The 23,664-nt window shown below is 45.1% G+C and overlaps 1 protein-coding gene across 1 annotated transcript in view; it reads left to right on the plus strand.

Annotated features, from left to right (window-relative positions):
* The window catches only part of itfg1 (integrin alpha FG-GAP repeat containing 1), a 114,875-nt gene that overhangs the window by 45,151 nt on the left and 46,060 nt on the right, over positions 1-23,664 (plus strand). The window contains exon 10 of the mRNA XM_034559617.1: positions 4,154-4,305. Within this exon, the coding sequence (XP_034415508.1) occupies positions 4,154-4,305 (152 nt within the window). The remainder of the gene's footprint in view (positions 1-4,153; positions 4,306-23,664) is intronic.

Raw genomic sequence — 23,664 nt, forward strand, 5'->3', positions numbered from 1 at the left:
GTACAACCCTTTTTACTGGTGTAATTTATAAGTTGGTATAAACAGCTTCTTTACATTTGATGAAACTATATCTTATGTTATAAGGCAAATTAAATAGTAATTTTTTGAAGAGGAAAGGCAATAGTGATTGTGTTTTATAGATTGTTTGTATTACATAGCATGAAGCTAAATGAAAGATGTGAAGGTGGTTTGACTTTGCTCGCTCTTCTCATTTATACTGTTTTGTGTTTTCGATTTCCATTTGCCAAATGTCTAAGTTACCTTATTATTATTATTATTATTATTATTATAGGTACGGATTAAAGAATTCAGATTCAAACTTTCTGGTCCCAATGGTATTGTCAAAGACACCCATTCTTTGTCACACCCACACCCCCTTACCAACAGTACATCAGTACCTGTGTTCACGTATTGTGCACAGACGGTTGGCGTCATGTGATATATTTCTAACTAATTGGTTATAGGCCCTGGTCGTCGTTATCAGACATGCTGGTTGTCTTAAGAGCAATTACAGTCGAGGCAGTTCTGGTGAGCGTCTCTCCGGTGACTCTCCCCTTCACCTGCTCTCTCTATTTAACATTCATGAATAGTTTAAACCTCCAGCATCTGGCCCAATGCCTTTTATAGTATACGCACACACACACACACACACACACACACACACACACACACACACACACACACATACACATACACATACACACACACACACACACACACACACACACACACACACACACCAGGGCATTTAAACTGGTCATTTAGCATAGCTTCCTTTGAATGTATAAAACCAGTTTATGCAATGCAAATCAACTAGTGTTTTCATATCCAAGATGATACTATATGAGTTATAGCCCGGCTGACACGTGATTATTATAAAAAAATGTTATATGAGCCAATAGTTTTAATATTAACCTATAACGTACACAAATACATTCATACGAGTCCCATAGATTTGCTTTTTCAGACAATCGTGGCAACAAAAAAAAACTTGGAAAAAAGTCATTTTCCAGTTGAATGCATCAACTTGACCTCAAGTGACCTCAAAAACCTAGATTAGCATTTCTAAGCATTTTTCCTTTTTTTGGACAGTCGGCATCAATTTACAGATGTCTTTCAGACAATTGATTTTTAAGTGAGGCTCATTTTAGTTATCCACACATAGAGCAAGAGGTGTAAAACATAGAATAAACAACAACAAAGAGACATAATGAAACAATGAACACAAATATAACAATGTATAACTGGGGAGTGATCTATTCTCTATTGTACATTCATTGATTTATGAAAATAAAATCAGGTCTATGCCAAAAATGGTTCCAGTTTGTAGTTGACAGATGCTGTTATCTTTTCCATGTTGTAAATGTCCATTGTAACATCCATCCATGTATTTAGAGTGGGACTCTGGTGAGAGTCTTTTTGCTGGCCACCAGAAGTACATTTATTAAATATTTGTCTCTTTTTGACAATGTTTTAGGTAAATATGGTTTGCATCCTCTCCAGCAAACAGGAGGGTTTCTGAGAGGTTGTAATAAAATACCGCATCACATTTTTCCACCCAAACTCTCTCCATGTCTGCGAGCTGGTCCACTTCCATTGAACTTTACATATGACTGTCCATTCTTCCTCAGATATAGTGATTCCTCCCTCCTTCTCCCATTTGAATATAAGAGGTTGAATGTGTTTTGAAATTCAGCAGCATATATACAGGAGATGATTTTACTGTCTATATCTGAGTTATATGCTTTTCTAAACCGTTCTATCAGATATGTACTCTTTGTCATATTTTTCATCTTCGTACTCACACATCAGTATCGTTAGAAGTCCTGTTTTTCCAGTGAGTGTTTCTCTTTAAGAGTTTCAAAACGTGGCAGTGTGCCTCCTTTCATTACGTTGCATATGGCTGTTATTCCTCAAGCGGTCCAATCCCTAAATCTAGCATCCAATTTATTTGGTGTGAAGTCAGAATCATATGCACACCATTTATTTAAGTGTTATAATATCTCCCTCTGATTTGTGTTAAACTGCAAGTTCTAATTGCAATTTACTGACTGGTGTTCCTAATATTTTGTCCACCTCCTTCAGACTTAATCGAAACACATCTTCGTGTCGGACAGTTGATCAGCACCACAAACTACATGCAGCCTCCATATAGAGTTGAATCAACAGCTGAAACATGTTCTACAGAAACGGAGCATTGTAACATACACAAAGGAAGGATTTATAACTGAGCCATTATTAGACTGCATTAGCTTTAGCCGATAAACTAGCCTGTATTAGGACTGCAGTAGGCTAATGAAGACCGCAATTATTTGGTTCATGTGGTGCACGTCAGTCCGAAACAACTCGCGTCCCGTACTGAACGGTGAAACATGCCGCTGGTGGAGGTTGATGAAGGGTTGGGGACGATAAGGCTTTCAGTCACCAGCATTTAATGAGAACGAGAGAAATACGCTACGTCATAAACGGCTTAACCCGGTGCGTGTCGATGCAGCCGCTCAGTGGAATGGCATTTCATATTAAGCGAGGGGTAGCGATGTCCTCTCTGGCGTGCTGTTTGAGTTTCATGGCGTTTACAACGAGCACCTCTTTAGTTTGACTGTTACCTTCCAGAAACATCAGTCAGTAGCAGTATTACTGCAAGGCCCCCCCGAGGGCCCTATTACCAAGATGGGGGAAAGATGCCTTGTTAAAAAGGATGTGTCTGATGTGTAAAGAGAATGGCTTATTGGCAAGACTGCGGGCCGTGAGCACACACAAAGCAGCCCATTCTGTCATTTATTATTAGGCCAGATGACAATTTATAGTGCTGTTCGATTTTTGTATTGGTTTGAACCCTATTCAGACGGGTTCCTTTGGTTACCTTCTGCTCAGTTCAGATTCGTTCAGTCATAACTGTGGTCACGTGTTGCTCTTTCTCTGAGGCTTTTGTTTTGGGACGCGCACCGAGGAGTTGCTAAATTGAGGATTTACAAGTCTAATAATGTGTTTTTGTGATCTACTCGACTAAATGCTTTTCCTGAAGTGTGGCTGGAGTCTGTGTTTGCACCACAAAGCTCGAGAAATCTTGGCTTGAACTTCAATCATATTGTTATGTGACTTCAACGTGAAGTGTTTCACAAAGTCATGTTGGAGCCGCTCTTTAAGAGCATTTTGCGATTCCCGTTACATTGGAGAGCCCACGTCATGCCGTGAGCTATTTTGATCTGAGCCCGTGATGCAAGCACAGTACAAGTTGTTTGTCCCGATGAAATAAAACGGCACTGTGAGACCTGGATTACAACATGTTTTAGTCGCCACGAACTGCACACGTGTTGGTCTGAGAAGTTCACGTTAGGCTTCCACCGCTCCTTTCTTTTAACCCATGAAGTGGGAGAAATATCGAAGTTGAAGGTGGCGACCGATTTATATTGTATGTGGGATTATTTGTTCTTTGTGCATTGCACTTGTCTTTTGTAATTTGTCTTCCTGCCAAGAGATGCCTGATGGAAAAGCACCGCCAAAACGTGCATTACTATGCCAGTGTGAAAACACTGTTATTGTGTTTGCTTGTTTTTTTTTTCCATACTCGTGGAATAATTCACCTTCTTTTCACCGCTAGCAGAGAGTGAACTTGAGGTCAAATACTTGCTGAGTTTTCATCTTGAACATTTTAAAACCATCGATGTAGAAAAGAAACGGAGAAGAAGAGCATAAAGACCTAAGAAGAAAAGCTGCTGCTGCAGTGTTAATTGATAGATATGTTCATTCTGAAAATACTGTATGGGTACTGATTTTATTCTCATTATTATTCAGTGGGTTTTATTATCCATCTCATGTGATGCATTCTATAATCTTGTTTTTATTTTTATCCAATGTGTTACCATCTTATTTCCCCTGTTTTCATGTTGATTCTGTTTTTATTTTCTGCATTCCCAGTATGAAAAGAGCCGTGCAAATGAAGTTTATTATTATTAGTATTCTCTTTCAAAATGTCGCCGCTACTTTCAGAAGTCGTTGCAACAACACAATTATGAAAATTCAATAAGATCCCCGAGTAAGAATGAGTGTCCGCTGTTGCTCTTTGATCTACTTCCCCTCTCCATCATTGTGTCCAGCGTTGCATCGGATCATTCTGATTGACGCGTGACTTTGTCTCCTTGACTGTGGCCAGTGGGTTCCAGTGCTGTTGGATTTCCAGTGGAGGGAAACGATTTGGAGCTTTGATCTCAAGAAACTCAGCCCCCCCGTGGCCCTGCACTTCGGGGACTACAACCTGGACGGCTTCCCTGATGCGCTGGTGGTCCTCCACAACACCAGTGGCAGGTAGGACAGACGTTTGTTTGGTGTTCTGAAGGAAGGAAACCCGCGTGAGCATTATCTTATCATTTTGGATGATACACACACACACACACACACAAGGTAGTTAGTGTAAGCTTCAATTCCTTTGAGACCTTATTCAAGGTAACGTCTAGTAAATTAATGAGATATTTCTCAATTGGAGCTAATCCTTGCTTGGCAGGGGATCCCTTGGAATCCTGTCAAGTAGGTCCCTGAACCCCACTCCAGCTAATCGTCTCAGTGCAATGCCTCACTACATCGGTGCAGAGGCACGCTGTTTCTGTATGCCCAGGGACGGCACACGTAGCACACAGCTACATACACACACACACACACACACACTCACACACACACACATATATATATAAATAAATGTCTTTCTGTACATCCTCCTTGGTGTCAAGAATCTGGATTTCATGCAAATCCATATCCTTTCAATTCCCACAAATACTCGCTTCATTTGTCGGCCACAATCAAATGTGTCTTGTAACATTCATGAGATTATGCTAACTATAGTATTCCATCAGAAAACAAAGTGAAATTGATTGGAACCGAATAACTCAAGATGCTTAACTTATTACTAATGGCTTATGTAAATCGGTTTAGCTTCAAAACTAGATTTTTTTTTAAATCCTTTTTTTTTCCTGAGACACCACACGGAGGATGAATTTTACTCATTACATGCCTGTGAAATGACTGTACTTGTGATGGCATGTTCTCATGGTGGGGGGATATGAATGATTAAACCAAGTAGAGCAAGGGTGATGAAATATAATGATTTTAATAAATGCAACTCCATTTGGATTATACAATGCAATGCTGCTGCACATAGGTAAAACTTTTTTTTCTAAATGATTTCAACCTTTTGAGAAACAGCTCTCTTACCCTCTGTAGAGCAATATATTTAAAGCGCAGAAGTTTTCAAAAGTAGATTAATTAAATATTCTCTCATTAATAAACCATGCGCTAACAGCTGAAGTATAAATTAGGCATAAATTAAGGTGATTGCTGATTCTTTGACATTCATGACACGGTGCAAAACAGTCCTTGACTGCAGAATATGGAGCTTTGACATTTTTTTGCAGCAATGGGAATCTGTGACATTGTGGCATAATGAAGAAGTGATTACCCCCCACTCCGTTCTTTACTGGAGAACCGAGTGGGGGGGGGGGACCGCTAAGGTGAGTGTGTTCTTCAGCATTCGGACAAGGCAGCTGATAAAGTGTGTGTGTGTGCGTGTGTGTCGGACCTATACGTGGATTATCTGGACCCAGAGATGAAGATAAGATAGCTGAAGGGGTCATGGCTGTGATTGTCTATGCATACTGATTGTTACAAGTGTGTGTGTTTTTGAACGTTGTGTCAGGAATAGTAAGATGTTGGGGAATGGCTCCACACACACACACACACACACACACACATACATGTGAACCCTACTTTCTTGTCTAGGCTCTATGTAATCAGCAGTAAGTCCTGTCGGGCTTAACTCTTTGCAGTCGCCCTCATCTAGGAACGACTTCCCGTCTCAGCAGCTCTAATCACACAAGCTATAGCTGCCCCCCCCCCCTGCCCCCCCTCTTACATTTACTTTTCTCATTTTAAGCCGGAGCATTGTAATCCCACATTGTGACCACGGACGTTATTGCGGCGTTAGATCCGGTCTGACCCTTTTTAACACCATCATCGTCCTCATCAGAAAGGGAAACGGGGAGGATGAGGAGATGACAAGAGGTCAGGGTGCTGTGTCAGAGAAGTGTGTGGATCCTACCGCGCATGTGCCCCAGAGCAAGGCACCTAAACCCAGAACTATCTCTGTGCGCAAAGATTGCGGGGAAGTTTATAAGCGCGCCCACAAGTCACCGCTGCACCCCTTCCTCCGAGCAGAGGCCCACGCTTCCAGAGGTCATCTTTGAGCGACGGGATGTGCTTGTTTTTGTTTTTTTCCGTTCCGGGCGTTTCATCAAATGCGTCCTGTCTAGCCGCCCGCTTTGGGATTCAGCAGCACACCGCGGCTCTAACCAAAATGCCCTCTGCTTACCGAATGTGTGCACAGCCCACATCTGATCTATTTTAACGCTCCAGCCCTCTCCCCGTTTCTCTCTCTCTCTCTCTCTCTTTGCTCTCCGTCGCTCTACTCCTTCTTCCTTCCAAGCGGTTATTTATAGCGGCTTTTCAGATAAAAGTCCTGCCAGTCGGTGTCACTCCTGCTGCCGGCAAAATGAATGCCGATTTCCAAACGTTCAAAAATGGGAAGAGATGAGAGTAATCGGGGTGGAATCGGCGGAAACAATGAGCAGAAGGAATAAATAGTCACGAGGTCATTTAGCGATATCGAGTGTACGAAGCGTGGCCTTGACATAACCAGGGGTTTGTTTTTGTTCCCTCAGAAGGAAATATGCATCTTCTTCACTCTTTTTCTTTTTCATTGATTACTATTTGCAAAACCGCGCAACACACCAACAACATACTTGTGTCGACCGTCCATCCATTTTCCTCCACTGGGATCCTGGGGGTAGGAGTCCTTCTTCGCGGTCACGACCTCCAACTCTTCACGGGGGCTGCCAAATCCGTCAAAGGCCAAATGGCATACAACACCTCCTCAGCATGTTCTCGGTCTGCCCGAGGTGGGGAGGAGGAGAGAAATCAGAATCTGATGCTCAGCCTGTCCCTAAGGGTGACCCTGGCACCGCGGCAAACTCATCCCAGCGCTGAGATCTCGTTCTTTCAGTCACCGCTCAGATCTTACCGCCACAAATCAGATCGACTTGTAAATTGACTCTCTCGCCTTCAGCGCCTGTCAGTGACTCCCCGTCTCGCCGCGTCCACTCGTCTCATTCAGAGGATCCTAATGTTCATCATTTGTCCAGCAAAGGACGCGGGAAAAGAGGAGTCGACGGCACACCGCTCTTTAGTTGTCGGAAGCGTCCGACACATCGCTTACTATCTAAGTGTTGCCGTGTTGGATTTAATCAGTCGGCAGCAGGCAGAAGCAATTCGTAAATGAATAAAAAAGTCATGGGTTATCTCATCGACATCCAACTGCAAAGCTGTCGCCCCGACCTTGGACAGATGTTGAAACGCTATGTGATCCATTTGCAGACTGTATGGAAAACGAAGCCATTATGAGCTGCAAGATGGCTTCGGGGTGCCTGTACGCGTTCGTGTGTGTGTTTATGTTTTCTTGTCTGTATTGTGGGTAATTTCCATCAGTAGCTCCTAAAATTGCCCTCCTCTGGGTCCATGTTATATCCGGGTCGAAGGACAGACTGTGCCTCCAGACTCTCTCGCTCTGTCACACACACACACACACACACACACACACACACACACACACAGACTCACACGGACGAACATTGTCAGATCCCAACAAAGGATGCGGGGCTCTCACTCGCTGCGGAAATGAGATCCTATAGGTGTGCTGCGTGTTCTGCAGTAAAGCAAGCTCCTGGGATGTCGAGGAGACGGGAGGCGACACAATGAAAGACACCGAGATACAATCTCTGAAAACAAAACTAACTTTCTGCAGGAAAGCCTGATGGTAAAGTGTAGTTCTTTCAGGTGCAGATGACACAGCATGGCTCTGCGCAACATATATCGCTTATGATCCAGATTCTTAATTCTCTCCAGGCAAGACACCGACTGCAGAGCTGTCTGACTCTTCATCTTTCTTCTGCTAGTCTCATTTTCCCCTCTACTGGCTTCTGCTAAGTAGAATATCATGGCATGCTCTCAGTTGAGGTTTGCCATACACGGCACAGTGTTGCTCATGTTATCTGTACTATAAATGCATGCAGGTGTTATATATGTTAAGTTGCCGACGGCACATTTGACTTCAAGACAGCTGGAGAACGGGAAATTTTCCTCCTGGAGGTTTCATTCATGCCTCAACTCTGTAATATTGAGCTAAATACCAGCATTGGGTTATTGCTGATGAAATACATATACTATTAGAATATATCCCTCATCATCCAACTAAACAGATATCCGGCAGTAAAATCATGCTTTACGGGTGCCTTTCAAGCCCTTTTTATAGAGTTAGAGGTACGCAAGAAAGCATTAAAGTAAATCACAATTAGCATTACGATTTCAATCATATTAACAAGGGATACGATTTTCTAACAATAGATCATTGGATTAGTAGCATCACTGCTTTGTTGGAATACAGAAAACCATTTGTAAATGATTGTCAGGAAAGAAATGGAACATGAATCACCTGCCTGTCCTCGTCCTCCCAGTCTCCACTGGCTGATGAGTTGCAGCCCACAAGCAATGGACAGTCATAGACTAGAACAAGGCGGCACTTCAACTCACATTAATGTTACGATATCACAACCAACATGTGCAGCAGCATTTCATATTTACCAGTGGTGCAGCTGTCGTGAAGGTAAATGGACGTACGGTGAAAGCGATACGGAATGAATCAAGATGGTTATCTATTTAATATCATATTATACAAAGGTGCTGTCATTAGACGGTTTATGTGATAAATATTGCTGCAGAGACAAAGTACAACAGCATGTAAAATCTCCCATCATACTCTTTCCTTTTATTTTCTTTCTCTACTTCCCTCGACAGCTTGCAGCACATTCACAACACGATGACAAATGACACGCAGCTGTAATTAGAGAATATAGAATGGATCACCTGCTGTTCCAGTGTCTTGTCGATACGACCGTAAATGTCAGTACTTTATGGGAATAACATTGACTGCTCTTCACACACACTGCTTGTGTTTGAGGTGAAGGATCATATGCGTTACCCAGCAGGCCTTTATAGAATAGCTTTATGCTCGGCACTAATCGTGCTTTTCTCACTGCACTTTATCACATCCATGCGCTGATTCAAAGGCACATGGGTCATTGTGTGATCTTCCCTAAGCGACTTCGAGATAATTACATGTGTGTGTGTGACTGTATCTAACGTACACATCGGAATGTGTTTCTCAAGCTCCCTTTCAGCCAAATCAGCAATACCACAGATCTGCTGCTTCTTCGAAGTCGTCATCATCCACAGTGACTTCTAACCTGAGCAGATGGCCACTGGCCAGATGAGACCAACACATTACAAAGGGTCATTGATACATCGTTGCCCACTCGGGCACATGCACAACGACACCTTTTTAAAAATTTGTATTCCTACTCTGCGAGCACACATCAAGCCCAAAAAAGACATGAAGCAGCTGGGATCATGGGAATTGTTGTCTTCATTGTTTAACAACCATCATTGCCGACGGAAATCGGTCCGGCGTGACTCATCACTTTGAAATAGTCGCAACGTTAACTAGCGAAGTAACGTTAGCGAAGTAACGTTAGCGAAGTAACGTTAGCGAAGTAACGTTAGCGAAGTAACGTTAGCGAAGTAACGTTAGCGATAGCAAAGTAACGATAGCGAAGTGAGTAACGTTAGCCAAGTAACGATAGCCAAGTAACGATAGCGAAGTAACGATAGCGAAGTAACGTTAGCGAAGTAACGTTAGCGAAGTAACGATAGCGAATGTAACGTTAACTTGCTTACTTGGGCATCCCTCTGTAGTCTTAACCTAATGTTACATATTATACCTTTTTTTTTTTTTTGCAAGAATGTTCACCTCCTGTAAAAGGTGCATGTGTTGCTTTTGCCTCGAGGATACAACAGCATGAGGCAACCAGCTTCCAGGAAATACTTCAATCGTCTGTCCCTCTCACCATATGAAACCTTCAAACTGACAATTTTCAAAGTGTGCGAGTCGGTGAGCATCAACACAGCATGGCAATGACCTGCTGCTGCCCTTCTTCAGAGGCATCGCGGTCATCTCACTGCGGATGGAACGGATTCATTCGAGAATCTTGAGATTAGTCCATGTTGTTTCCTTATGGCTATAAATCAAGCAGATAGAACACTGACACAAAGGAGAACGTCGGCTTCCTGGCAGCTACAATCGATTGTTGTCACTTACAAGTGTCAATATGGAAAGAATACTTCATTAATTTAATGCTTGGTTTACTTCTTTCCAGGACTGCCTTGTTGTCTCGTAAGGGATGAATAAATAAAGGAAATCAATAATGTAGAAATCACTGTAGTGAAGGATTTTTTTTCTGTATTTGGCACAAATATAGCCATAAAAACATATTTTTGATTACCACGGTGGGGAATATTTTGCCCATTTGGTCCGTAGATAATGTTGGGTATTTGTGATATGTTTGGAAAATCCCCCATTGTCCCTCTGTTTGCCGTGGACATCCATTTGGTATTGTTTCACTGGCTTCTTAATACTATATTGTTTGTTACCGCCACAGTGCCTAGGCCTGAACATGTGCTCCATTACACGGGACATATAACGAATAAACCCGCTTTTGCACATGCATTTGGGTATCTGGAGCGCCTCCCAATTCATTAACTGTGAGATGAGACGACCCAGTCAGATTTTTGTGGGGTGCCGAAATCAGAAAACATTTGATTCTACGAGCCGTTCGGAAGAGGCTTCATTAGAATATACCGCCCCTCATCTGAGTGTCTCAGTGAGTATCTGATGCATTGCATTACATTTTCCAACAAAAGCCCAGAAAACTATTTGGTTAGGGTTCGTAAAAGTGCTTTGGGTTAAAATATATATACTATGAGACTACGAAGGGACAAAGTCAACGTTGACTTCTGGCTTCACACAAAACGGCAGGCAGCTGGGTGAAAGTCCAACACATCCTCACTCCCACGGATGTCGGGGATCAATATACGCTTGTTGCATGCATAAAGTCTTTTTTTAAATATAAGTTTAGGTTCATGCTACAAAACCACTGAGTTGTGGTTGACGTAAACGCGACTCGAGTCACCACAGAGTGACGAGCGACTCTCACGACCTCGGGGACTAACCAGACTGAGAACTGTTCTTATGACTAAAGACCGACGTGACAACATTTCAACGTTGACTTTTAGTTTCAACCGGGATATTAGTTTTCCCCAACGTCCAATAAAAAAAAAATTCTAAATTTGATTGAAATAAGATAAGATCCTATTCAAATATCCTATCCAAACGTAGGCATACGTGTTTCTGTTTGGGCTGAAATGTTAAACGTGAGGGGCGGAGCCTCCTGATGTCTGCCTCTGGCTGGTTTCAGGGAGCTCCACCTCCTGTCGCTGGTTAACACGAACAGAAACCTGAGATTGAGTCGAGGACACTTTGCTTCACATATATCCCAAAGATGGCGCACACATATTTCACACACGCTCAAATACTATCAGAATAAACGATCAACTCTGTGGCTTCATAAATTAAATGGAGCTGAGTTTGCGTGCTCTTTGCAGAGATCAACAATAAGTGATGTGGTGTGGATAATTGTTTACGCCAGTCAACTCCCTGCGCTGTGCTGTTTTGTTGCAGTGGTGTGAAAGTGCTAAAGTCTCCTCTGATAATGAGGTGTGTGGAGTGTTTTTGTTTGGGGTTTCCATTAAAGCGAAGTGGCGTGGGCAGCTGTTAGCAGCGCTGCCTACCGCTTGCTCTTTTAGCTCCCAGCAAAAATAATAATCAGATCTCTAGGCTTTTGCAGCTAAATGCTAGCTATCACACACACGCACACACACGTAGTATGAATCTTGACATTTGTTGAAGAAGGCAACCGCAATAAGTGAATTTGGTGTATGAGGCGACAGTTTGCCTCTCCGCGCACCACGATCCGTGCAGAACCATCAAGGATGCTTTTGCATGTTTAGTTGTGACACAATTTGACACAACGTTTTCAACTGGTTCATTGCGTATCTATTATATTCGGCATTCATGAGAATTAGAAAAATTATTCACCACCAAGTAACGCGAGGGGGCCCAAAAATGTACAATGCCCCATCAACAGCTCTTTGTATGTTTGCTGTGATGAATTCTAATTATTTTTCAACACCTTGACACATCTGATAATATTGTCTCTGTGGGATTCGCGTACACTGCACGGAGACACAGTAGCAAGAAGTCTTTAAGTGAAATATCGATGTGCCTGTCTCTCATTGTGAGTTTAGGGACACACGGGAGAGGAAGCAGCACGGGCACGTTCCCTTTGTCTCTCTCTCCCCCTCGTTGTGTACATCAAAGCCCTCGTGTTTGCCCGAATGCCACCAGAAAGGCTTTCTTCATGGGAACACGCAGAGAGGAGAGGTCCCTCAGTGGATGAAAACCTCACCTCTTACAGTCCAGTACGTTCCAGACTGCTGTAATCTGTCACGTAGTAATTTTGGGGTGGGGGGGGGGGTGGTGGGAGGGGATCAGTCGTCCGACTGCATCAGTGGCTCTTCAACCTCCATCAGCACTGAGGAATAGTTAATAACTTAAAAATCCCCAGATATTATTATAACGGGGCTTTGGTTCCTTCTTTCTTTCATAATTGCTTCCTTTCTTTCCACTTTTTCGAGTGTGTGGCCGCACAACAGGGAATCCCCCCGAATGGAGGAAATGGAACAAGAAATGAGATGATTTCCACCAGTCGGTCATAATCTATTGTAGTGAACGTGGTATGTGGCGCGGGGGAGTCCTAGCTGGCCGTTAATGAAGAGCTCCAGTAGGAAAAGGGCAGTTGTCCCTTTCGTGAGGCTACATGGCGTCTTCTCCTCGCCGCTGATACTAAGTACATGTTTTGTTAAATGGGCCAGGACACTGCTCAGAACAGACAAACCAAGAGTGGGAACGACTCGATTTTTAACTGTGTTGCTCTTCCAAAAATGCTTCATACAGTTTCCCATCATTTAAGGTGCATTAACTCTGAAAAACTCCCACTCAATAATTTGATATGTTCAGTCTGGATCAGTAAGTGGATAGCAAGACATAAATGGTGAAATGTCGCTCGTTGCCTCTCCAAACTCCTCAACGTCGATAACGACCATTAAGCTGGGCGTTTGGGAGGAAAACGAAGCATAGTTCTCGTGTACATTTCCCCACTGAGGGACTAATAAAGGATTATCTTATCTTATAATGCATTGCCCGTTGCATCTCAAATGTCCTCGGGAGCTCAGAGTTCAGAAGAAGTTGGAATATGTTTCTGTCCCGTTTTTCTTTTGTTTAAATTGTCAATTGAAAGTGAATAAAGTCAAAAAGCACGAGGAAATATGACAATTTACGAGCCAATGACAGACATGACAAGCAGCAGCCGGCCCTTGATTTGTACAATGAAACAAGTGTGAGGACCTCGCTTTCCCAGCAGCAGCAGCAGCTGTAGTAATTTTAGTAGTCGGTGGAGAAGCGCTTTAGCAGAATCAAGTGGTCCGTGCGACTTCTTGCGTTAGCTGCACCGCATGCAGCTAACGCAACTAGTCGTTAGGTAAACAAAGCACTTGATTTCCACAATCGGCACAACATGTGGTCTTGTCAGAGCTTTTCTTTTCTTTTTTTCTCCTAAAAAGAAGGCAGCACCGTGTGAACGTGCGTCGCCGAACTTCCTGTATCGCCATCCTTATTACCTTTTTAGTTCGTAATGTAATGATGCTGATGGGGAGCGAAACCCCTGAAGCTTTTTACGGCCCTCTGCTGGGACGACGCGGAGAAAAAGTGTCGGCTCCTCGTAGCAAATAGCCGTACGCCGATGTGGTTTGCACTACCGGACTATTTTGTACAGGCACTATGGTTGTCTGTCAGAGCAGAACCACTCTCTTCACTGGGGGAGAGAAATAACACACACACACACACACACACTCACACACACCCTCCATTCATCGACTACCCTCAGGGAGACAGAGCGTCCTGCTGACTGTGAGTGTTTGATGTTGAAATGGTCCACCCCAGCTTCATAAGAGCCCCCTATTGCGGGAGAAATGGTCTAAATGTCACACTCCACCTGGCTGCTCTGCGTGTGTGTGTGTGTGTGTGTGTGTGTGTGCAAGAGTGTACATGTAACATGTAGCCATGCATGTAGCAGTAAGTGGTGGGAGGGAGCTATTTCTGGAATACAGAATAAGGTCACAGATGGAAAACGGCTGAACTCGAGTGATTTCTCTTCAGTTGATCTCACACCGCGACATGACAGCACACAGCCACGTCCCGACGACAGCACACATTACTGGTGATTACGGATACCAGCAACAGGAACGATTCTCACAAGTCACAAGTGTCTTTTGGGAAGGGGTGCAAATCAACAAGACAGGAACAGCCGTGGGAACACACACTCACACTAGTGTGAACCAAGCACATACACACGTCAATGTGCAGAACTCTCCAGGCTATAGGTCAGTCTGACAGTAACAGAATATTGTGGTTAACCTTGAAGGTTGCTGCCTCTCTGTCCTCGTCTCCTCCGCCTGTCTCATGGCGTTCAATAAACATTCTGTAGCAGGTGAAACTGGCAGTTTGTCAACTGTTGAGTAGAAAATGTTTGGGCAAAGTATGTACTTGTAATGTTTCTCATCAGTAATGTTATTGTTATTTATATACAGCTGTCACTGCAGCGCACACAAAATGCTGCCGTTGGCTTGAGCGCCTCTTAAATATCCCACTTTCACCTTCAGCGCTACTCCGGTCACCGGACTTCTGTGAGAGATGAGCGGTGCCAGCTCTGTGCTCGCGCTCTCGCTCTGCGTCTGCGCTCGCTCTCTGCGCTCGCTCTCTGCGTCTGCGTTCTGCGTCTCCGCTCGCCCTCTACGATCTGCGTCTCCGCTCGCCCTCTACGTTCTGCGTCTGCGTTCTGCGTCTCCGCTCGCCCTCTACGTTCTGCGTCTGCGTTCTGCGTCTCCGCTCGCCCTCTACACTCTGCGTCTCCGCTCGCCCTCTACGTTCTGCGTCTGCGTCTCCGCTCGCCCTCTGCGCTCTGCGTCTGCGCTCGCCCTCTGCGTTCTGCGTCTGCGTCTCCGCTCGCCCTCTGCGCTCTGCGTCTGCGCTCGCCCTCTACGTTCTGCGTCTCCGCTCGCCGTCTGCGCTCGCCCTCTGCGTTCTGCGTCTCCGCTCGCCCTCTACGCTCTGCGTCTCCGCTCGCCCTCTGCATTCTGCGTCTCCGCTCGCCCTCTACGCTCTGCGTCTGCGCTCGCCCTCTGCGTTCTGCGTCTCCGCTCGCCCTCTGCGTTCTGCGTCTCCGCTCGCCCTCTGCGCTCTGCATCTCCGCTCGCCCTCTACGCTCTGCGTCTCCGCTCGCCCTCTGCGTTCTGCATCTCCGCTCGCCCTCTACACTCTGCGTCTCCGCTCGCCCTCTACGCTCTGCGTCTCCGCTCGCCCTCTACGTTCTGCGTCTGCGTTCTGCGTCTCCGCTCGCCCTCTACACTCTGCGTCTCCGCTCGCCCTCTACGTTCTGCGTTCTGCGTCTCCGCTCGCCCTCTGCGCTCTGCATCTGCGCTCGCCCTCTGCGTTCTGCGTCTCCGCTCGCCCTCTGCGCTCTGCGTCTGCGTTCTGCGCTCTGCGTCTCTACTCTCCCTCTACACTCTGCGTCTCCGCTCGCCCTCTGTGCTCTGCGTCTGCGTTCTGCGTCTGCGTCTCCGCTCGCCCTCTGCGTCTGCGCTCTGCATCTGCGCTCGCCCTCTGCGTTCTGCGTCTCCGCTCGCCCTCTACGCTCTGCGTCTCCGCTCGCCCTCTACGCTCTGCGTCTCCGCTCGCCCTCTACGCTCTGCGTCTCCGCTCGCCCTCTCCGCTCTGCGTCTCCGCTCGCCCTCTACGCTCTGCGTCTCCGCTCGCCCTCTACGCTCTGCGTCTCCGCTCGCCCTCTACGCTCTGCGTCTCCGCTCGCCCTCTACGCTCTGCGTCTCCGCTCGCCCTCTGCGCTCTGCGTCTCCGCTCGCCCTCTGCGCTCTGCGTCTGCGTTCTGCGTCTGCGCTCTGCGTCTCTACTCGCCCTCTACGCTCTGCGTCTCCGCTCTCCCTCTACACTCTGCGTCTCCGCTCGCCCTCTGTGCTCTGCGTCTGCGTTCTGCGTCTGCGTCTCCGCTCGCCCTCTGCGCTCTGCGTCTGCGCTCTGCGTCTCCGCTCGCCATCTGCGATCTGCGTCTCCGCTCGCCATCTGCGATCTGCGTCTGCGCTCTGCGTCTGCGTTCTGTGTCTGCGCTCTGCGTCTCCGCTCGCCATCTGCGATCTGCGTCTGCGCTCTGCATCTCCTCTTCTCATCCCTCTCTGTGTCGTGAAAAGCGATGTCCCAGTGTCACTGCGGAGGCTGGAGACGCGTGTTAATACCAGTTTTACATGTAAATCTGGTTTAATCCTATCGAGATAAGTTCCGCATGGGAAACATATTTCAACGCAAGGTGTCAAGTGGGTCTTAGTTATTGAAATCAACAATAGAAGACTAGTCCACTAATTGTGAGACACCTCTTTGGAATTCGATGAGTGTTTGCACTGATCTAAGTGGTGGTTTGCGTCAATAAGCAGAAATTGAAGTATACAGTACGGCCTCATTAATCTTATTTTTAATAGATTGCAGATGTGGTAGAAAGTCAGAGCAGGAACTCGGCGACGTCTACATCTGCACTTGAGTTCGGGTTAAAAGTGAAGTTAAAGGCAAGGCAACACCTCATTCTGTGCCCACTCACGTGCAGTGGAGCAACAATTAATGTTTCTTGGTTATGTAAAGCTCGCTGCTCTTTACCTTTTCTTTTTCGATGTCTGGATGAGTTCCATCACATTAACTTTAGTGTGCGTGTGTGTCTGTGTGTGTGTGTGTGTGTGTGTGTGTGTGTGTGTGTGCGAGTCTCCATCCATCAGTATGCAACCCGACCAAGCAGCTGCCAAGAGCTTAGCAGGCTGTTGCTAGGCAATGCCATTTAAAACCCATCCTTCTCTCTGTTGGAAGCAGGATAGCTGTGTTTGTCCCCCGGTTTTGTTGCTAATACCGGGGTTGGAAACTGGAGTAGCGCGAGGCGTTCGCCTCGTTTTTGTCCCGCATCGTGTTTTCCCCTCCGAAGCGCGGCTTTGTTGGTGGGCGGCTGGTTTGGCCTCCGATGACTTCCTAAACAAATACAATTAAGGGAACTGTTGAGTAATAGCATAATGAAGGCGGGTGTTGGCCATTTGATGATTACTTTAAAAGAATGTCATTATGCCAAAATGCTATTCCAGCAAAAATGTGTGTGTGTGTGTGTGTGTGTGTGTGTCTGTGTGTGCACTTCATTTACCAGTGAGCACATCTTTTTCTTTTGAAGTTATAATCTCGAGCACACGAACGCCTCTCTGGTTTGCTGTCTTTCCGTCTCGGTTGATATAACACAGCAGGTATTCAATTGATTTCCAGGTCCTGCAATGTCATTCATTCACCACTCTTAGTGAATGAATGACATTGCATCCCGTGTGTGATCGGTCCCCCCCATGTTATTTGGAATGGATTTAAGCAGCCAGTTAGCCTGAGCATTGGTAAACCAAGAGCAGAGCAGCACCCACCGAAAAATCAAAGGACGCTCGCTGTGAGGAGTAAAGTTCAGTTCAATTCAGTTTATTTTGTGTGGCCCAGAATCACAAATTACTAATTTTCCTTTTGCAATCTGTACACATACGACATCCCTGTCCCAGGACCTCACATCGGGTCAGGAAAAAGGGAAGAAACCTTCAGGAGAGCAACAGAGGAGGAAGTACAGATGAACAAAAGAGCAACAAGACTGTGAGGCTGTGCGCAGGAACAGGTGCACTTTGTTTTGCAGAGATTTGGTAATAAACAAAAGCATTTGAAAAAGAAAAGTGAAAATTGGATCTGGAGGTATAGCAATAGAAGAAAAGTTGACCGATTGCTTAAATTAGTACAATTCATCCTCTGGTGACCACGAACGTCTGTACAAAATTCCGTGTCAGTCCAATTTGTCAATTCTAAATGTGTCAAAGTCTGTCTGGTATCACTTCACATCTTTTTATTCCTTAAAAGCAGGGCCGTCCATGGCCACATGCTGTCTGTTACTGTATCGGAAGCTCCGTCAGTCATTTCATAACAGTATTCCTCTAGAAACACTCACAGAGCCGGTGTTTGGGCCTCTGGGGTTGCTTTGCAGCAGAGACAGATGGGGACTTGAGGCCCAGTGCCCAAATTCACACCGAGATTTAAGATGATCGCTCCCACACTTCCGCCCACTAGCTCAGCTACTCTAGCATTCAGAGATTATGCAAGCTCGTATTGTTTCCAGCCAGGGTTCATTGGCACGCTAATGACACCAATGTGACCTTAATCTGAATTGCAATACGTGTGGATTCACAGCTGGTGGCAGCTCTTAAGAAAAGTGATGGAATGGATACTTGAATCGAGATTGTCTTTGCTAATGGCAATGTTGTTTTGCATCATTGTGAAACTCATTTTCTGCGTTGTTGTTTTGTAATCTTGTGAACAAAAGGACAGGCTCACAAAGACAGCTGACGGAGTGAGAGGGGGTGGGGGGTCCAGAGCGGTGACACTTCCAAAGGATGTACTTTGACTCTGTCTCGCCGTGAGTCACCGCCTCTGTCCATCAGCAGAGAACGCAAAACCACAGTTTTCCCGGCGCCGGACAACCTAGCGCTGTCACTTCATCTGAGTGGACCCGCCCACTCCTTCCCTTCAGTCAACCTCCGTCCACATCTCTCTCTCTCTCTCTCTCTCTCTCTCTCTCTCTCTCTCTCTCTCTCTATATATATATATATATATATATATATATATATATATATATATATATATATATATATATATATATATATATATATATATATATATATATATATATATATATATATATAGGTAACAATAATAATATTGGCTTTGGAGAGCTTGAGAATTTGATCGTAGGTGCTCTCTCTCTCTCTGACTGTCAGTGAGTCAATAGTTTGGTGAGTTATCAAGTGGTCATACGTGTGTGTGTGTGTGTGTGTGTGTGTGTGTTAAAACAACTACATTAACATGAACTAATAATCTAATCTAAAGTTCTTAATTGAACCACTAAAAGAGAGCGATTTAGTATTTAATTCCTTTTGTATGGGTCTCAAACTGTTGAAAGCGTATTCATCATGTTGATAAACCTTCAATGGGTAAACCTGCTGTGTGGGTAACATCCCTTTTCACACTCTTGTCCACTCATCTGCTCTCCCACTCCACTCCCATCAATCGTTTTGCCTTTTTCGCCTACCAATCAGGACACCAAGGACTCCGGTAAAATGCTTTCCAGCACCGTGTTATTTCTGCAGAGGGCGATGAGGGTGCATTCGATCATGGTCTTTTGAATTTGAATGATGGAAGCAACACAGCGGCAGACTCGTCTCTTCTTTCTTTGACAAGATGAGCAACCGCCATAACCAGACAGGAGCCATTACCAAACGGAGAGACTTATAAAGGGACTCATCACTAATTGGCATGAGGCAGGATACACTCGCTCAAAGCCAGTACAACAGATGTTAAACATTAAAACTTTACATTGTTTCAAGTGATGATGTGAATATGAAGAACCAATTATAAAGTAAACCAGAGAAAAAACTTTTTGAGTTCTTTTGACACAGAAATCAAATCAACTAATTCAAGAGGTGAACTAGATTAAATAAATAAAAAAGTGCAAGACTAAAGCGGACCAACCTGAAAGGCTTTAACATCAAGAGACGTAGGGGTTTGTGAAGTGGTGTAGGAGGATGGAGGAGAGTTAGGAGAGGGCCAATAGGTCATCTTGTCAAGGAAAAAAGAGACGAGTCTGCCGCTGTGTTGCTTCCATCCTTCAAACTCAAAAGCACATGAATCTGCTCCTCGTCTGCTCCTCATCGCACTGTGCAGAAATAACACAGTGCTGGAAGGCATTTTAATAGAGTCCTCGGTGTCCTGATTGGTAGGCATAAAAGGCGAACAATTGATGAAAGTGTGGGGGGGAGGGGCACGGATGAGTGGATAAGAGGGAAGAAAAGAAAAGAAGGGACATCAAGAAGGCGGCGGCCATGTCAGCGTGGCCTCTCAGCTGGAGGGAGATGAGCAGAGAGATGGGATGGATGAGCGCTAAAGGTAGACCGGTAACTGGGGAACTCTGGGAGCGTCCGAGGGGGGGTGGGGGTCATCGTTGTGATCAGTGGTCAGCCTCCTGCCAGCCGACTGCCCCTCTGGAGGCCAATTAGAAGGGAGGCGGGTGGAGGTAGGAACAGTGGAGGAGTCCCTACAGGCACACACACAAATCCACTCATCAGCACTGACACAGGGGTTCACACAATAATCGAAGCCCCCGAGGCGCACGCCTTCCGACACACACACACACACGTGCTGACACCACTGCAGACACGGGCTGAAGGTGCACATTCCTCATGCGCTTAAAGCCACATTCTAGTCAGATGTGTGTTGTTTGTCATTAGATTTATTTTTTTTATCACAAAAACAACAAAACATTTTCCGCCGTGTTTTTAACTTTTGCGGTCAAATTATTCAGCTAAACGCCAAATTTAATTAGACGTTTTTATTTGGAGGACTGCTCAGTTAGAAATTAAGCACACATATCTATCTTCATTTTTATATTTGTATTTATTCATCTATCTATTATTTAGCAAAATCAAGTTATTTTGGGCCCGATCCAAGTCTTTTGACAACGGGTATCTACTGATAGCTCGTCTGATTTTAATGACACGGCTGCCCGTTTAGAATGTTAAATTACCCATGTGATTTGAATAAAAGTTTCATTCAAAGGAGTATGTGAAAAGAAGATGCCTCACTTTGTTGGTGTGTCTGCGCTCCCAAATAAACTTTGGCTGAGCATAAACGCCAGCTCGCAGAGAGCACCGAAACCTGGCAAATGCCAAGTCTTCTTCTGGCCTGTCATCAAGCTACTCATGGTATTACCATGCATTAGCAACAACTGGTATGACCTGCCGCTTGGCTCCGGCTAACTGAATGTGGCTGTCTGAAGGAGAGCAACATCCCAACACCTAAACACAGTAAAGGAAAAGTTTGTTTTAACCTAGAGGATCCAGGAAAATGTCTCCGGATCGCCCCAATACTGATCTTTAGGAGCGTCTCGGACATCTCTTAGGGGGTTTGGGGTTGGCTGTAGCTCATGGGGATTAGTGATCGTCCCGTAACCACAAGGTAGCTGGTTCAATCCCCGCTCTCCCCATATGTTGCATGTTGAAGTGTCCTTGAGCAAGACACTGAACCCCCAGTTTCTCCCCGGGCGCTTCACTGCAGCCCACTGCTCCTTAATAAATAAGAGAAGAATTTCCCCATGGGGATCAATAGTGTACATTATTATTATTATTAATGATGATTGGATATTGTTCAAGATGGATTTGTGTACTTGCAAATGCGTTAAAAAATATTTGTGGGTTTGCAGTGAATACAGATGTAAGGAGGAAGTTTTTGGTGTGTGTGTGTGTGTGATGACTTTTGGGGACTTGCATTCATTTCCTAGAGACTTACCATAACACTACCCCCTTATCCTGACCCTTAGCCTAACCTTAAACCAAGTCTTCATCCTAAAACATAATTATTTAACTTATATGGGGACGTGCATTTTGTCCCCCAGTTTTTCCCCAAAACAAAGGCAAGTGCCCTCAATGTGCAATCAGATTTATGTCCCCATAATACAGGTAAAATATATACACACATTTGCTGTCCCTGGAAAATTGAGACAATTTCCTGCAGCTGGAGACCTGATTATTTGCCGGTGTGCCAATCAGGGCTCACCATTAGGATTGTGTCTTGACCAATAGGCGCTCCAGTGGCAGGTTCTCAGTGACAGGTCTTATTCCGTGTGTGCTGAGTTAAGCCTAATGAGAAGGGAAGACGGGTCGAGTGCATATGCTGTATTGATGGATTACACAGAATGACCTTTCACCAAACCTCTGGCTCGTATATATGTGTAATCACAGCCAAAGTCTGTTAATCCAGGCCCCGCCCCTCCCCTCCTCCCAGCACACACATAAAGATGCAGACATCCTGAAACACCACTTGGTTATTTCTAATCTGTGTGCTCGATGCATTACGTGTGCGCTTCAGGAATTAATTCAATTCTTGCACTTCCCCGTACTTTGCAGCGTTGTAAATACAGATGCTTGTCGTGAATCACAACCTTTACTATTCGAGAAATCAACGTTAACCGACGTGACCAGACTGGACAGACATTTACACACCCAACAGCTGCTTATAATTATACAAATCTGTCAAAAAGAGTTAGCGTATGCGCCAAGGGTTTGATAGACGGCGAGAAAACGTTTAGCTGCGGCTGAAGTTAGCAGGGGACTCAACTTTTAGCAAACGTCGTCTCTCCATCTGTGAAACGCTTTGCCGACATTGTATTTTACTAATTGGAAGTTGGAGCCATGCTCCCTCGCTTCTGGCACCCAACAACACAGCCAGGTGACACTTTTTGATGTGTGACTTCGGCCCCCTACTCTCAGGCGACCGGTGTTTGTCGCCAGCCTTCCCTTTGTTTTGCCTCCAGCGAACACCGTGACTCCGGCACGAAATAAACGGTCTCTACGGGAGAGGCAGCAGGTGGAAAAACCAGTCCAGTAATTTCCAGCTTATTTCACAATGTGAAATCCCACTGCAGTATTTATGAAAAATAACGTCTTAAAACGTGTGTGATATTTAAATAATAACTTCTTCTTCTTCTTCTTCTTCTTCTTCTTCTTCTTCTATGAAAAACACTGGGTTTTTCAGTTTAGCTGTTCATTCAGGGAGGTTGATGGTGCGACATCAAACCGTCCAGCACTGGCAAACTTCAGCTGAACGGATGAACCATGCCTGCTGCTGAATACCAGAGCCCTCTTTTGAAAAACATGACTTGAAGCCGCCATTAGATACTTTGTGAAACAGCAGCGACAAATCTAGCTAAAGTATACCCCGTTACTGCTTCAGTACGTCTACCATTTACCGTTTTATTGTAACTGTTTATTACTGTTTTCATGCGGAATTGTATCTCCGTCTCCTTCTGTGTTATCTTCCTAATAGTGAAGATAACTTTGTGCTGTCACATAGCGTATCATACATCCCTTTGATGTAAATTCTCCACAGATGTGCATTTCGCCCTTGCCAAATCAACCCCCTTTCAGGGCGGACGACAGTAATCAATGCACTCTACTCTATACATCGCAGCATTTCCTTTTTTTTCCGACGTTGTGACGGAGGGGTATTTTTGCTCCGAGTACGGCACATGTGATGTTTTTCCAACACTGCCTCGCACAGTCTTTCAAGTTTTTAAAAGCATCTTAGATGACAGATGTCCCAGCAGGCTCTCAGCTCTTTTACCTCTCCTCCCAAGACACATGCGTTGGGATAGAGTGGGGAGTCATCTAAAATCCTGAGAGAGGGAGGCTGTTTACGCTTAATCTATTTTTAGACCAGAGCCATTTTTATTTTATTTTTTTCGCCACTTCCACAAAGATCTAAGAACAGGTACAGAGAGCCGTCTCCAAAGACGGAGAGACGCATAGATAGAGAAAGAGGGAGATTCATTTCCCCACTGATAATCAAAGGGGGATGGTGACAGATACTGAGCACACAAAGTACAG

Source organism: Cyclopterus lumpus, chromosome 3 (assembly GCF_009769545.1).
Source record: "Cyclopterus lumpus isolate fCycLum1 chromosome 3, fCycLum1.pri, whole genome shotgun sequence".
In the NCBI taxonomy this organism is placed as follows: Eukaryota; Metazoa; Chordata; class Actinopteri; order Perciformes; family Cyclopteridae; genus Cyclopterus; species Cyclopterus lumpus.